Raw genomic sequence first — 16338 nt, 5'->3', positions numbered from 1 at the left:
GGTGCAGTGTCCCAATTCAAGGAAGATTCTCCGCTGGGCTGAGGCGCACAAAAGTACCCCTACAGTTTCTTTCGAAAAGAGGGGTCTGTTTGGGCCAAGAAATGGTGGGATTGTGTCAGTTTGGCTCAGGATCATCTCTGTAGATTCAGGGGCACCCACCTGGGGGCAAAGCAGACAAAAATGGGATTGAAGATTAGTCAGAAGAGCCCGAGGAAGGTGAGGGATGTCATTTGAAAAATGGCCGCTGGGAAGACTTGGGAACATTCACTTTTTTGGGGGCGAGTTTGTTTTTGGCGGATCATTAAAAACATTCATTGGTTAACCGACTAAAAATTGAAAATTAAATGAAATCTAAAGGACCAAACAACATATTGTTTTTTGTTTGAGAGGCCTCAAAGACTTCAGTTGCCTGCCATGGGACTCCAAACTTGGTTGATTTTACACTATTTCAGTGGAACTCTTGTCTGGTCATTTATCTTTCAATTTCTTTTCAATTTTTTGTGGGTTAACAAATTGCATTCTTATTTATTCCCACAAAAGGAAATCACCCCCCCCAAAAAAGTGATTTTTCCGAAGTCTGATTGCAGCCATTTTTCAAGTGGCAAACCCCAGTCAACTTTCTCGGACACTTAGGACCATTTTCAACAGTAGTTTTAGTCCTTCTGCTCTCATATGAAAACTCAAAGACCCAAGGAGTTGATCCTGGCAACAATTTACACAATCTCACCATTTTGAGGGCCAAACAATCTCCTTTTTCAAAAGATACTGTGGGGGCACTTTTAATGCTAATGAGCTCGTCAGAAATTCTCACTTGAATTAATGGTCTACACCCCTATGTGTTGTGAACAACGCCCTCTAGTGTAAGGTGGCATCCACCCTATGCATCGTTTTTTCAGTTCGGTTCCATGACCTGAAGATTCCCTGACGATTCTTAATAAAATCTTTGGTCAGGTATAAACCATGATTAAATATAGCTCATGGCACAACATTTCAGGGGTCACTAGGAAAGCCCCGTTTTTGTCACGAACGTCATGCAAAAAAATAACTTCCGTGGTCTCGGCTGGAACCCTTTTCGTTTATTTATTTCATTCTCAGGGATAGGCTTATACTAAACACAATTCACAACTACACAAAATAAAGAAGAAATTATTTTTAAATTGAGACAGACAAAATATTTTAACAGAATAACAAGATGGCCCCGCTGGATTGCCACCCAAAACATATACAGGTATTTCAGTAGATGCAGGAGTTGTCCATTTAATACGTCGGTCACTTTGCTTTGTGCGGTATTTACCGCCGTTAAAATACATCAATCATGACTGTCGCCGTTTGTAAAGCATGTTTGACTTACATTCATTACATCACATACGTTATAACACTGCCGAAAATGTCCCACCAACAAAGATACTATCTGAATGTTATCAATGATGAGTTCGGTGTATTTGGGATGTATTCGGAAATCGGAGAACTTCCTTCTTTTTTGTCACGTGGCACTGAACCATTGAATCGATAGGAAGTAATCAGATTCATCAGTCTGGTAACCAGATTAGTCTTCAAATTTGTTGTTTTATTTTAATGGCGCTTTCAGCAACTCAGCCTATTTTGTTTAATTATACACTTTATTAATCAGCATCACATTACGGAGTTGGGAAGAAGGTCCAGTTTTAGAGGCAGGAGGAAACCAGAGTACCCGGAGAAAACCTGCGAGAGCGAGTATGGATTGGAAACCAAATGCACTTAAAGCCTGGGCCAAGCCGGGGGACTCCAACCCAGGCCTCATTGGTGAAAAGCGAGGAAAGAACCGCTACGCTAACCCGCTCCCCTCAACTAGTGGTTTTTTATTGCCACTGTCTGGTGTTTTGCCGGTCAGTATACCTCAAATCGCACACATGCCATACGAACAGCAGTATGGAAATCTCGCAAATGATCATCTAGGATATTTGGTGGATAGTCTAACAAAACAAACAGTGAAAGTGTGACGGAAAAAACTCAAAGAGACATTTGCCACTGCCGAACCTCTCAACACATCGGACGCATCAGTATATTACGCACATATCACCATCATTTATTCTGCGTGTATCTGACGATGATGCCGATGATGTCGATATCGATGTCGATGATGGTTCAATCTACGCAAAGAGAATTAACATCCAATCACTAATTTAAACTAAACTTAATAAGCAATAGTTAAGATTTGTATAATTTAAATCGGATTACTTGTGGTAAGGTGTAAATTCTCGTACAACAATTTCCAATTCATTCATTATCATTGAAAGAGAATAAAGAACACTTACGACATTGACCTTATCCAAGAACAAAAAGTGGCAAATTCCCTTATTCAACTTCGAAACTGCAGTAACTGACGCTGTAAATGACAAAGTGATTGTAGTACAACGGTGTATATATGAGAGAAAACCCGGCTACCACAACTGAATTATAATATTCAATCTAATAAGTACTTGTAAAGGTATTTGGGTCAACTGGCTAGTGTCACCCGGGTCAGGTCTACGGAGGGCCATACAGAGGGTCGAAGGAAAATCTCGTACTGGCAAACCACATGTTGGTCCGTCAATTTCGTGCAAAGGGTTCTGCATATACAATATCTGTACTTGAATTGAGTTAAGTTGACAAACCCCACTCAGATGGAATTATTAAACAACAACAGCAACCAGACAATCTAACTTTACAGAAAGTATTCAGCATACATCCTTCATTCCTAAAATAACATTACATAATCAAAGGTTTATAGATGATTACGTGCACCACACTTTGTGAATACGTTGAGAATAATAGTAATACAGGTCATGTGTTTAATGTAGGTTTACCAACCTGTGTTAGTTAAAAACAAAATGATACAAACACAGTTTAATTCAGTTCAGTTTAATTAATAAGGCAGACCCATTAACATTTCTTTTAAATTGAATGCTCCCTTATGATCCTCATTTGAACATCAAAAATTGTCATTCGGTTTCGTTATTTGAGCAGTAATTTGTTGAATAAATTGATTAAAATTTCAAATACTGTAGTTGTTTATTCGTTCGTTCCAATTCGTCTGATGCCTTTGACAAAGGTTGGTCACGACTTCTGTTTACTCAATCAGAAAATATTTCAACATTCTTCCATTTAAATTCGTTTCTTTGGCATAACATGCTTACTGATTCGTATTTGCAAATGTAAAAAATGAGTCTAGAAGGAATTATATATAAATGCTTTGGGAAACGAAAACGTAGGAAAAATTAAGCTAGTGGTTATCGATCTTTACCATCGCGGAACGGAAGATTTTGCGTTAAAGAAAATGAAATAAAAAATAGAGAAGAAATGTTAGAAAATAAGGCAAAGGAAAGGAAAACAAATTTGTTTTCATGCTAATATGATAAACCTGCTTTTTATTTCTGGCTTTATTTACTTTTCGTTGCGAACGGTCAGAATTATAGACAGAACTAAAAAAAGTAAATGGTATTTTCCGCATAGCGATACAACTATAGATATTCAAAATCCTTTGCATTTCGATAAATTTTAGTTTGATTACACCGGATCAGTAGAAATTTAACTTTAGACTGGTGAAAATGGAGAAACGAAAAGTGGGCGCAGTTTTCCTATAGCAATGGACTCTCCTTTGGTCGGAACTGCACTTCGCTGGTTCACGAACGACTATGAAATGCACGCATTACGGTCGTGTCGCTACCAGCAAAATAAAAGCTCCCGACCAACATGGCTCTTTTAACCGATGAGGGAATTTTTCTACTCAAGGCGTTAAAAATGAAAAAGAATGCCCTAAACGCACAAAAATGCAATAATTTTGGAAACAGAACCCCAGTATAAAACAAGATCGAAACATGTACATAAAGTTGAATATTCAGTCTTTTTACACCAACTACTTCACGTTTGCTGATTTTTGTTTTACGATAAGATGATTATATACATGTATATAATGATGTACATGTACATACAGCGTTTAACGAACATACTATAATTTTATATTATCCGACTGACTTACTTGTTTTAAATTGGGAATAAATATACACCTCCGACGACTAAAATTGAAACCCATTACGGTAAATAATTGCGGTGGCCAAGACGCTCTTGAGCAGGTTGTACGCACGCGTTTATACAAGCCTCTTCGACCAATAGGATGTCACTCAAGCCTCAGGTTTACGGGTTTAATTACCCGCAGCAATTACATCTTTCCAGATGTACAGAACCCGGCTCTCTGAAGCTAGAAATCGGTGATTTTTGTTGCACTCTCCGCGTGGCTCTGGTCCGTCACGGACACATGATACGGCCTGGTACCATGTATCGTGCCCGACGTGTCGGACGCGTCCGGCAGGTAACGCCCGCAGCGCAACTTCCCCCACGCCCTCCACATACCCAGCACGCGCCGATTGCAGACGAAAGCCAGGCAGACCAGCACCCCTTGGGTGGAGTTCAGGCCAATGAAGGGGTACCAGAAGAATTCGACGCCTGAGAAGGAGGCTACGAAGCCGAATATCCAGGTGAAGCCCATGATTGCTGTTAACTGTGCAGTTGAGGGAAGAAAGAAAAATTAGGTGTTAGCTTAAGAAATAACATACACGCCAATTTCCATGTACGCTTGTTCCGGTCGCAGGGTATTTGGACATTGCTATGGTCATTTTTATCATGGCTTGTTGGCAAACGGTCTGTCGTCTACAAGTTTATTTTGATTGGGAAATGGGTTTATAGTAGTTTGAATTTCAAAGCAAAATCTTTCATCTTTTCAAACAGAATGCAAGTGCCATAGCGTTTTCAGGGCTCACTCTCTCACAGCCAAATTAAAAAAAATTAAGGGCGCAGCTTTTGTGAGGGGATTTTCAAACAATTAGAACTTTCAAGTATATATTGGGGGACAGTATAGAGTTACCTTCAAATACAGTACAAGATCACTGCTGGACCTCTTAGCCGTCGAGCCGCTCTGTCCTTGGGTGATATTCATCCGCTTCGATATCGTACGCGTCCTCCTGACACCGGCCACAGTGAGAGAAAACAGGACTGCGTTGGAGCAGAGAATCGTAATAACCGGAAGGCCGAAAGACAGCAGGTTAGCCATGCCGTTCCCAACCCAGCACACATGCTCTGAGCCGTAGGTGACGTCAGCCTCCACGCAGCCGCAGAAGCTCAGGACCGCGACAGTGACGACGATGAGCGTTGGCGCGCCCCAGGCGTAGAGGGCGTACACACCAAAGCGCCTAACGTTGGGGTCATATATTTTAGTGCCGATGCCAAAGGTGCGGTAAATGTCGATGGCAAGCGTGTTCATCCAGAAGAAAGCAGCCAGCCAGAAGTAGTGGGAGCCAATGGCAAACATGGCACAGAGAGCACGAACATCCGTCCGGTCAAGGCCTACATTGCAATATAACAAAGCTTGAAATTATAATGTTTTGCACATTTAGATTAGACTGTGATAGTATAACAACATCTAGGAACCGTCCACGAATCACCATGGTGGGCTAGCTGGCAGCTTGCCACAAGCTCGCCGCTCAGCAGGCCTGGGTAGCTCTACATTCCCCATGATGGATAGGAGGAGATCAGTCAGTCGGTTGTTCGGCTGGTGGGTCGGTCGTTCGGTCTGTTGGTCGGTCAATTAGTCGGTCAGTCAGTTTAACAACCGTTTCGGCTCCACACGGATGGGGACTCATTAATTAAATGCGTGCATCACTGGAAGACAACTTCTGCCAACCAAAATGGCATTTTGTGTCAACGCCCATTGCAGAAGGAACATGGACATCGTGGATGTGGCCCTCTGTCATTACATATTCGAAACAAATTTCTTGAGGGCGCCAAATGACTTCAATCTAATACCGGTAGTACGCTTACTCTATTTCATTATCGATACGTTTTAACAGAAAAGCGTAATATCATGTATCAAAGTTTAAGATTTGACTTAGCTAAAACAATCGTCAAAAATCGGCAACAGGAGTTGGATTCCTTTGAAGTGAAAACCTTCACCATACAATGCGACGTACCACTTTAAATTTAGCAAGTTTTGTATTTCTAAAGGAAATTCAATATTCTTTCAAACTTTCATGAGCAGCTACAAGTTCTATCCAATGGCACCAGAGACTCTAGAACCCTTTCGTAAAACAATTGTCAAGGGAGTTCGCAAAGCACCATCGTAGCATTATGTCTCAGGGCACGTTTGACAAGCTTCCACGGGGAACCCCCGGCAACCTGGGTGGCCGTCTATGTGGTGTGTGAAACAAGCAAGATGGTGGGGCGCTTGATCATACGGATACGGCGATTCTGTCCGGTGAGAGCTCGAATAAATTTTCCGAAAGTACAGGTCAATCTTAATTAACAAGTGAGAGAAAGTTGCTGCTGGTGCTGGAAAAACGCATGTGTGAAAGCCTCAGGCTAGCGGCTGTTTCCATCTGCGTTAAGTCCAGCCACAGCCACTTTATTTGGACACAGCCGTACTCGACTCAGTAGACAGAAAAGGAAGACACGTAGAACGCCGTCGTCATATGCATATTGTGCTCAGAAAGTGTACAGTACGTATTGTATGCGTCCTGAGCATAATATGCATGACGCACGCCGTTGTACGTGTCCTCCTTTTCCGTCTACCACTCGACTCACCTATAAGCATTGTCAGCTGGGCGAGAAAGAGCGCCACCACCAGACTCATGAGAGAGCGCCCTGCAGCGTTGCGGCGAAGAGTCGGGAACGCGACGTAGGTGGCGATCGTGACCACCACGCCCACGAGAGACAGGCTGCTGCCCACAACGGTGAGGATGAAGTGGGCGGAGTTTGACATCTGCATAGGTGGGGCCACAGAGGGCGCCACACCTTGAAAAAAGTTGCAGACCTCGACTTCTCCGTTGGCCTTCATGTTGAACTCTCCACTGCGAAGCATTTGGTTATATGGCTTGAGTTTGATCGAATCCTTGAGAGCGCCTGTGATGACGTAATCGTCTTTAGAAAATGTCAATAGAGGGCACTCTACATCGACCTCCTTGCACGAATCATTCTGTAAGATTGTAAAGGATCCTGAGTGGTTGTCTAGAATGTAGGCAACTTTTGAGGTGGCGGTGGATCCATTATTGGACTCAGTTTTATCCCGGGTTTGGTTTGAAAGAGATTCACAGAAAGTGGAAATGACGAAATAGTCAAGTTGTATAGTAACATTGCCGAGGTTGCTCGAAAGGCACTGCCCAGAAATTATTTCATTCCCGGCAATGAATTGGTCAACAGAGGTTGCCCCACTTTCGAACGAAACATTTACTTTACATGTGAATGTGCTGCCGGTTAAACATAAATCCGAGGAATCTAAGATGGCGGCATCCATTGCACACACTCTAACAATACTGGCGTTTCTGCAGAACTCGCCGTTTTGTTTGACCTGGATGATATCGGTAACTTCTTCTGCGACTCTGCAGGCTGAGATGTTTGACTGGTAATTTTTTGCAGTTTGGTGAACAATTGCGTCCCAAATGCCGTCTGAGGTCAAAACTCTCCCGTCGAAACTCCCTTTGACGGTGAGGGCGACCTCTATCTTCGAAGTCTGGTCATTTGCATTGCCCTCAGTCTCGTAAATTCTTGCGCACCCGAGGCCACCTGCTGTCAAGACAAAACCATCCGGGCACGTTAGGTATCGGCAGACATCCAGGAAAGGGTCGTAGATCTGATAGGGTGTGCAGGATACGGTACCCATAAACTCCTTTCCATAGGAGCTGCTTACTTCCACTCGGTCAGAGAAAATCAGTAGCGAGATCATCGACGATTTCCATCTGCTTAGGACGGCCATCGTACTGGGACACCATTCTGCTTGGGCAGGGTGCCCCTGACTTCCATCGCATCGAGAACACGCTAAGTTCCTGAAGGTCGTGCCGTTCGCTGCAATTGGAGCGAAGTGCTGACGACAGAGGGAGTTGGTTTGGGAGTGGCTGATTAGACAGGGTGATCGGTCGACAATAACGCATGTGCGAAGTGATGAGTCCGAGGAACGCTGCTGGTTTTCTTTTCCAGGAGGCTGGAGGGTCTTCCAGAAACCTGGATGCAGAGATTGACCTCTTGCAATCTGAACCGCTTGGCTTGTGTTCACATCTGCCACCAGACCAGATGTATACGAAACGGACCAGAAAGTAATGTTACCACGAGGTAAGCCATGACACATAGCGCAGTAGACGTTCCTATAGTGGCGTCCATCCGTGCCTTCCACAGGAATAGCATCGAATCCGTCGATTCCAGCCGTGTCCTGACAGAGCTCTCGGATTCCGGGATCTCCGGACCAGTCCATCGGACAGACAGCTACAAGCCAGTAACCCTTTCGGGGTTCGTGTCCGTCAGGGTCAAACTCGGCCGTCTGGACACACTTTGTGACATTGCTTTTCAGCCATCCCCGAACACTGGACTTCGCTCCAGCCGTCGATTTCACATCCGGAATCGTCCCATCCGAGATATTGGACGAAAATGGTGACAAATCAGCAGAAAACCTTGCAGTCTCATTACCAGAGCTTTCACCCTCTTCGCCTCCGTTAGGGACTGTAACTTGGTCACGATCAACACATGCTTCTTTGTAGTCTGGGCAACAGTCGCTATACTCCTCGCAGAGCTCGTCGCAGTGGCAGAACTTTCTTAGCCATTGAGGCTCCGAACAACCGCCAAATTGGCACGAGTGCCACCACGGATACTCAGCTGGGCAGGCGTAGGTAATCTCGTCTCGTGCCGCTGTAGTCGCCTCATCGGTGCCGTAGAGCAGCGTTGCAGTGGGTTCTGTAATGTGGCCGATTTCTGAAATAAAAGTAAAAATTGAACACGATACTTACTAGAAAATGTACGTACATGCCTACCACCTGAGAGTAGGCTGGGGGAGGGGCTGAATCTTTGTTCAGGGGTTCAGAGGATAATGCGCTGGCCTGCGGGTTGGGCATTAGTCGTGTCCATTCTCCTAAGCCGGTCGTAAACGCACATCTAAGACCGGCCAAGCACATATTTATTCCTTTATTACGTCTCTACTGAGTATGGGGCTATTTATTCACATTATTATGCAAGCAGTTACTCTGAACTCGTTATGTTGACCATACAACCCCCCTCTGTTAATGAATGAAGGTTGTAGAGCGGATGTCACTGATGAAACTTATTGGTAATGCATAATAATAGCAAAATGAATTATGTAACAGCATCTTCTGCATTATGCAGGGTCCAGACACAATAGAGGGGAACAAAGACGCTGATCGATTTTAGCAAAAAAAAAAGCGTAATAAAAGCAATAGTGTGGAGAATGTCTGTGATGGTTCGACTCTAGGAAGGTACGTTTTTCTTTTTTTCTTGTTATTTTATTAGGCATTTCTGGTATAATTTCTCCAAAGCTCCCTGTGAACTGTGGCTCACAAGCCTGAAGAGACCTGGAGGTTAACTTTTTCTTAATTTGTAAACGGATAAACTAATTTCGGTCTCCCGTTTTAATGTCAGTGTTTACGTAAGGACTACCATTATAATGCAACGACTTTTCATCTGTTTACAAGTATCCAGAGGAGGTGAGCGGTCAAGTTTTGGAAATTCTGTTTCAGGTTAGACTTTCTTTTACAATTCCTGTGGATTAATATGCCAAAGAATATTTCACAATAAGGCCTTTTGTTTGCAGGTGGTTATAGTCAGAGGAAAGTGAACGACAAATGATTGTAAATTCTGAAATTTGTGCACGTTAGGTTTCTGGAAGTGCGCCACCTGTGATCAACTTTCGGGCTCTCTTGGCAGCGGTAGCACTGGGTAGTCGGATCGGGTGATGTCGGCCTCACAAGCTATACATGAATGATGCAGCATTCATGGAGCGCCTTCTTTACGCGATACTTTATCATCGCAATAACTGGTGGTTTATTTAGATTTAATAAGATTTTTTTGGGGGGGACTGGGCCTTCACTGTAAAACGATGAGCATTTTTTGGCCAGATGAATCGTTTAACTGTTGGGTAAACAGATAACCCAACCGCGTTAATTCTCTCCCTAAAATATTGACAAACGTGCCTCATTTTAGCCAAGTTTTGTAGAAAATGTTATATTTCCAAATAGGTTACTTGGGAGACATTTTATGGTAATTGTTTCAACATTAGGAGACATGGGTCATTGAAATGTCTCCCTAATGCTCCAGCTACCAAAAGGAGGAAAATTTTTATCCTCCACATTTTGAGAGATGATAGATTAGGGTCTGAAAGGAAAACATGCAAAGTTTGGTTAAGATCGGATTAGGGAATATTGAATTATGGGACGGTAAAGTTTGAAAAAAAAATCCTATGGGAATGTCTCCCAAGTGACTCATTTTTGGTTATTTTTATTTGTACTATTATATTTTAAACCCATTGTCATTCTTTAAGCCTAACAGTTAAGCAGTTATTGACCTGGTGCCTAACATTAGGCAAAAACAATGCTTGGGCATAATGATTCTCCATTAACTTTGATACTAGGACAGTGGCCTAAACTTTAGAAATGATTGGTCGGAATTTTCCAGCCCATTTCCCGGAAAGGAGTTTGCAACGGTCTTTCCCTACAAACAGCAAAAAGCACATTCGAAGAGCACAGTTATTTCTGGACCACACTCCGCTGTGACCACACTTAAAACCAAACGACGGGCTCTTGATCTGAGCGTGCACATTCTTACCTGTTGTAGTCGATAAACCATACGCATCTGCGCACCAAAGCCAAGCGATGATAAAACCGAATCGTTGTAGGCGAATCGCCATTTTCAGAGTTAGCGTCACCAATAAAATCACTTGATTTTAAATCATTTGGTAAGAGGGTCCAAATAAGATGGTGAAACGCAAGATGTCACACTATTTTCGACACCGTATCTTTGCACGTCAGAGCAACTGAAGAGTGTCGTCCACTGACGCGTTGACTTTCTTCAGAGTTACGCTCCGCGTGAATGGCGACTAATAAATGGACCTGTTTTAGGAAAGTGGACAATTTATGCTTTTTGCCTACTAGCGCTGTCGACGTGGGTTGGATTTATCAGTGACCAGTGCTGCATGACGCACTGATTGGTTATTCTGGTATGTGCCCATTTCCCCATGATAATGTACGTGACAAATTGCCAGGGCAACTGTTCGGTGTTTGGGAAGCTGTTTCGCGTTCTTCAGCATGCTCATAAAAGAACCAATCGACCAACCACTGAGCCCGGTTTGCTAATGGCCAAGCTCACTGTCTGCCAAGCCGTCCCCAACCTAGTAATGGGAATCATATCGATTGCAGCGAACGATGACCATGACCAATGCAATTACTGAAGTAGATTGAGTTGAAGAAGACACAATTAGTACCAAAGCCCACATATAGTCTGACTTCCAATTTCTTTGAAAATCCCACGAGGACAATAGCGTTTTAGTAAACTGGGATCCTATGAAGCAAAAGGAAAACTGGACAGCAATACCAACCACTGTCTTAACCAAGAGTTTGAAGCTTTCATTGTGAGTAAAACCTCTCTTTCTCGTCTGTCCTTTTGCGTACGCCCTTTGCTTTGTTACCAAATCGTGTTTCTGGGTTCTTTGTGATTATCAAGACCACTCTAGTTCTGATTTTCGTCTCGTTTTCTACATCATTTGTCGACCTTTTCAAGCTTTAGAATTCTTTTACTGTAAATTATTGTCACCAAGAGTATAAATGAATAACACAAACTTAAATGACGTGAATTTGGATGTTGGGAATTCATGACGACATTTGACAAGCAGTGACACAGTATTTTGTGATAAACTTAATAAACTGACAAACGCGTATATTTTGAAATAGGGCTGTTGTGGGGTCTCTGCGCGTGTGCCGTGTGATTGCACATCTGGAGAAGTGTTAGTTTATAATTTGCAGACTCAAAGCTTAATACTGAAACTGTGTGCGAAAGCGGGAACCATCGGTCCAAAGATCTCTCTAGGAATCGTCAGGAAGAATCCATTGTAAACAAGAGATATCATACACTAAACTTAGCAATCAGATAACCTCTTACCTAGATTTCTAACTACTGTCAAACTTCATTAATAAGAGGTCTCTTGGACTTGACAGATCACCTTGTTACAACAGGAACCTTGTATTATCAGGAATGAAAACAATGAAAAACAAAGGATTTGGACCCAAGATTTTATGAGCAGAATCTTGTTATAAGCAGAATCTTATATCAACAGTGCTTTTATTTAACGAGATTCCATTGTATCTGACTGCTAGAGAAGGCTGTTCACCAGAAATTTGAAGACCGAGTCAAATATCTAATGGCGCGCACACCATGAAACCAAAACGAAACACAAAGAACTTTCTAGCGTAAGCGCAATGTATTTTCTACTCCACAGGCTGTATAAACGCCAGTGGTGATCTTCATTGACCGATAATTTCCCTGACCCGAAGATTGACACGACAGATAAGAATGAATGAAGTAATGGATTGACTATAACAATCCGAAAAACCTGAGGGATGTTTTCGCGAGTCGTGGTGAAAAAGAGTCGCCAATATTAAGTACATGTAATAGATTTCCAGTGGGGTCCCAGCTGGATCAAAAGAGGCTCGGAGGCTCGTTCGGCAGTAGGCTAACTGTTCATTGTTGGTTCACGAACGACCATGAAATGTAAGCGTTGCAGTTGCATCGCTACCAACAAAATGAGTACTCCCAACCAAAATGGCTTTTTCAACCGATGAAGCGTGCTCCTCAGGGGTGCCAATAAGCAGGTAATCAGTCAGTCACGTGGGCAAGTTTGGACCCATTAAAAGGGAATCCTGGCTGTAGTCAAAAAGGGGAACTATGATGTAAAATGAACGGTTATGCCGTGAGTTAAAAAGCGATGCCGGTAGTGAAAAAAGGATGCGAAGTAATAAGATTATGTTGAATTCTGTCGTAATCAAGAAGGAATGCGGTCAAGCGGCAGTTTTCTGAGCGAGTGTAAGCACATCTCCTTCAAGCGAAATTAATCCACCCTTGGTTAATAGCAGGCATGTATGTTCATGGCGCTCATTACCAAACGGCGCATGCTCAATACATTCACTTAACAGCAGAATAGCAACAGGCTATGTCTGATTTCTGATGAGTGACTGCAAAATGAGGTGGTATTTTTGTTAATTAATGGATTTCCAGGAAACGGAGTATAAATAATGACATTTTTCATGACAGATGCCAATTACATTCACTGTTTTATTTTTCAGTAGCATTGATTTTGTGCCCTACTAGACAAAAAGTAATAAAATAACCCCCAAATGTTTTGTTTTTCACCTGAAAAAATTGAGTGTTGCCATATTTGATTAATATCTATTAAAAAATAAGTTTCCCGGTAATATAAACGAGATTCATATAAACCAGAAGACTGTCTTAATCGATTGCACTCAATTTTGCTTTTTTTTAATAAGATTTTGAACCAAACATTCGCGCGAAATCGTGTGAATCTAGACATTTTATATTGGAACTATAGGTCACATATCTCATCTGAAAAATTATGTCCTAATAAAACTTAATTCTTCATGTCAGGAATTATTGCTTCGTCAAAGTTTTGAAAAAAAAGAGGATACCATAGTACCATACTCTTGTAAGGGCAGACTTTTGAGTGACATTCTTGTAGCGGCGAGTCACTGGTCAAGTGCACTGGTCAGTGTCCACAGCAGCGGAAGAAGTGATGAGCAGGAAATGTCACGAACTTAACGATTCTACCTTAAGAAATGGCATTAGTACCTACCAAATCTGTACAGTCTAACAGAAAATCATCATTCCCGTGTTGGATAATCATTTTGGTAATAAAAATGGAAACAAAACAGTTTTGAAGTTTCGTGAACCATTGGATCGAAACGATTTTGGGGTGATTCAAAATGACCTAATTATAATACCTATTTAAAATTTTATTCAGTCCATTAAGGACGAATCTTTGATTTGGTGCTAGATTTTGTCTCAGAAAACTTATTTTTTTTATGATTATTTGATGAAATTAGTGCAAAATTTTGCATTTTTCGATTTTTTTCGTTGTTAGAAAAGGTCCGTAAAATCCACTTTTTTTTACTGTTTTGATATTTACTGTTATTTAAAAATCTTACAAATGGAGGAAGATTGTGTGTTGTTCGTGGTGTTGTGTTTAGATCCTCCCGAAATTTATTTATGCTTTTACACTTTGGTATTTTACGAGGTCAGTCGTTGAAAAATTCCGTGCTATAACGTCGTCTGCTGGCACAAAAAAAAGAAGTGCGCATGCGCGCTTGTAATGAACGTTGTCTCTAGGGGCATGAACATACAGGTACATGCATGTTGGACTGCAAGCTTCTCATCGCTACTTATAGAAATCAAGGTGAAGAGACTCATTATATACCTCGTTCACAAATCGTGTCCTCTCAACCTCTTGCCAACATCCTCTTGTGGTGGAAGTACACACATTGCTTTCGGTTATTGCCAGGACCATTAATACTTCACTCACACCTGGTATTTTCCCTACAGACTGGAAAGAGTCTCTTGTGACTCCCATTTCGAAAAAAAAGCGATAGCCAAAATGTAGAAGTGCTTGAGAACTGTCGGGGTCTGTTAGCAATCTTCCATTTATTTATAAATTAATTAAAACGGTGGTATGTAACTAGGTTCATGACAGCATGAATATGTATGATCTACATCCCCCATGATGATTAGCACACCAGAAAAGTCCGAGCACGCAAACAACTACATGTATTATTAAGTCGATAAAAAATGACGTTTTATTTGGAATGAAATTTCAGTGTGTGCAGTTCTTGTTTTTGTAGATGCCACGGAGTGCCACGTTTGGCATTGTTGTTCAGTCCATTCTCTCAGGTCGTTTTGTATACATAACCTATAAAGAAAGGAAACTGTCAAAAAAAAAAACACTAACGAAACCAAAAAAGAAGAAACGATGGACACAACTTTGAACTTCGAAAACCAGGAGTAAAATATACTGGAATTATTGCTCAATCCCATTATACCTCGTCGAAATTCACAATCTCTCTCGAAACGGAAACAGTCCCCCGGAGCCTAGCCCAACGGGGATAACTTCCTTAAAAGCAAATGAGGGCTTTTTCCCTGAGACCCTGAGTTATGGCCAGCCTTGTGCGGAGATAAAAGGTTTCTTGTTCTGGGATTTGGTTAATTGAAATGCACCTGTTCTCTTGAAAAGGAACTAGGTTGCTTGAGAGAAAATGATGAAGGCCTTGAGTAATAAAAACTTAGAATGGAGTTGAAGGTTACGTATAAATTCTGATATCAACAAATAGGTGTAAAGAGCAGGTGAAAGGCAAGGAACAGAATTTAAAAGCTCTCCAAAAACCAACTGCCTTGTGGCACGGAGGTACATGTACAGTAAAGTCGATCATTTTATCTGCTTGTAATGGTGCGAAATGTCGTGCAAGAATATTCGGGGTCAGCTAGGGAAGAACATTGCTTACTCGACAAAAAAGGGAAAAATGACCTCAAACGTTTTGTCGCCAATTAACATTCGTCATGTAAGGAGACGAACGGCATGCAGGGTATAATTTATCGACACAGAGAGAGCGTTCGCCCACACATGCCGTTTTTCTGGGCTTCGCTCTTTCAAAAACAGCGCATTTTTTGTTCACTTTTGTCATGGACTGAGGACTCCTGTAGCGTAATAATGAAGTAAAAAGGTATCTCACTAGCAGGTCATCTTAAATCGAATTATTTTTGCCTTTGGATATCTTATAGTGAACTCTTAATATCTCGTCATAAAAATGCTGAAGTTTATTAATCCTAGAAAACGAACTAATGGACAATTTTATCACCGACGACCGAGGCTCCAGCTAGGGTGTCAGCCATCAGCCTCGAAGCTGAGCTTGGAAAAGTTACAAATTGACGCTTGTCAATCTTGGCATTCAAGCACACTCTGTGCACGCGTGATGAGCTTGGACCCCGAGCAAGTTATTGTCGTGTAGAATAGCTGCTAACAAAGACACTCAATTGGTCGTTGAGTAAGAACTCTGAATATGATGACACTTGTTTTGACCAGAGATGAAATTTGATATATATCATTATTCTCGTAAGTAGCTTTACCCCGTAAGACTAATATCTGTTTCCAAGGGCACACTTGGTATGCTATAGCAACATCCAGACAATTTCACCCACGTAAGAGCCGCGAGCAGATTTCTTGAAATAGCACGCATCCTTCAGTGACCCAGGGGTGTCATAAAATGTCACGTCAAAAAGGTTTTGCAGTGATTTAAGATCTCGTCTTCAATGAAATGGTGGCTTATTTCCTGAATGTTATCATGTGTTATAATGCACGTGCGCAACTCTCCAATTTGCACGGTTTATATTGTAATGTTTTGAGTTGGAAAGTACAAAGATGCACCCGTCGATCTGTTTCTTGAAAGAAGTTTTAAACAATCAAGATGGTCTATTTTTCAACCTTATTTGAAGGAAAATACA

At 41.9% G+C, this 16338-nt stretch overlaps 1 protein-coding gene across 1 annotated transcript; it reads right to left on the bottom strand.

The window, feature by feature from the left end:
- Window positions 1-1096: 1096 nt before the first annotated feature.
- On the bottom strand, window positions 1097-10867 carry LOC147799794 (uncharacterized). The gene is made up of 4 exons (XM_087133711.1): window positions 10609-10867; window positions 6592-8745; window positions 4880-5358; window positions 1097-4516 (listed from the first exon to the last, which is right to left on the bottom strand). Exons 1-4 carry the CDS (start codon window positions 10688-10690, stop codon window positions 4217-4219), a joined length of 3015 nt encoding a protein of 1004 aa, XP_086989837.1. The 5' UTR covers window positions 10691-10867; the 3' UTR covers window positions 1097-4216.
- Window positions 10868-16338: the final 5471 nt, after the last annotated feature.

This window comes from Acanthaster planci, linkage group LG02 (genome assembly GCF_054643075.1).
Source record: "Acanthaster planci isolate LZ-2023a linkage group LG02, COTS_SCS, whole genome shotgun sequence".
Taxonomy (NCBI): domain Eukaryota; kingdom Metazoa; phylum Echinodermata; class Asteroidea; order Valvatida; family Acanthasteridae; genus Acanthaster; species Acanthaster planci.
The sequence above is the reverse complement of the archived record's forward strand: the minus strand, read 5'-3'. Positions and strand labels throughout refer to the sequence as shown.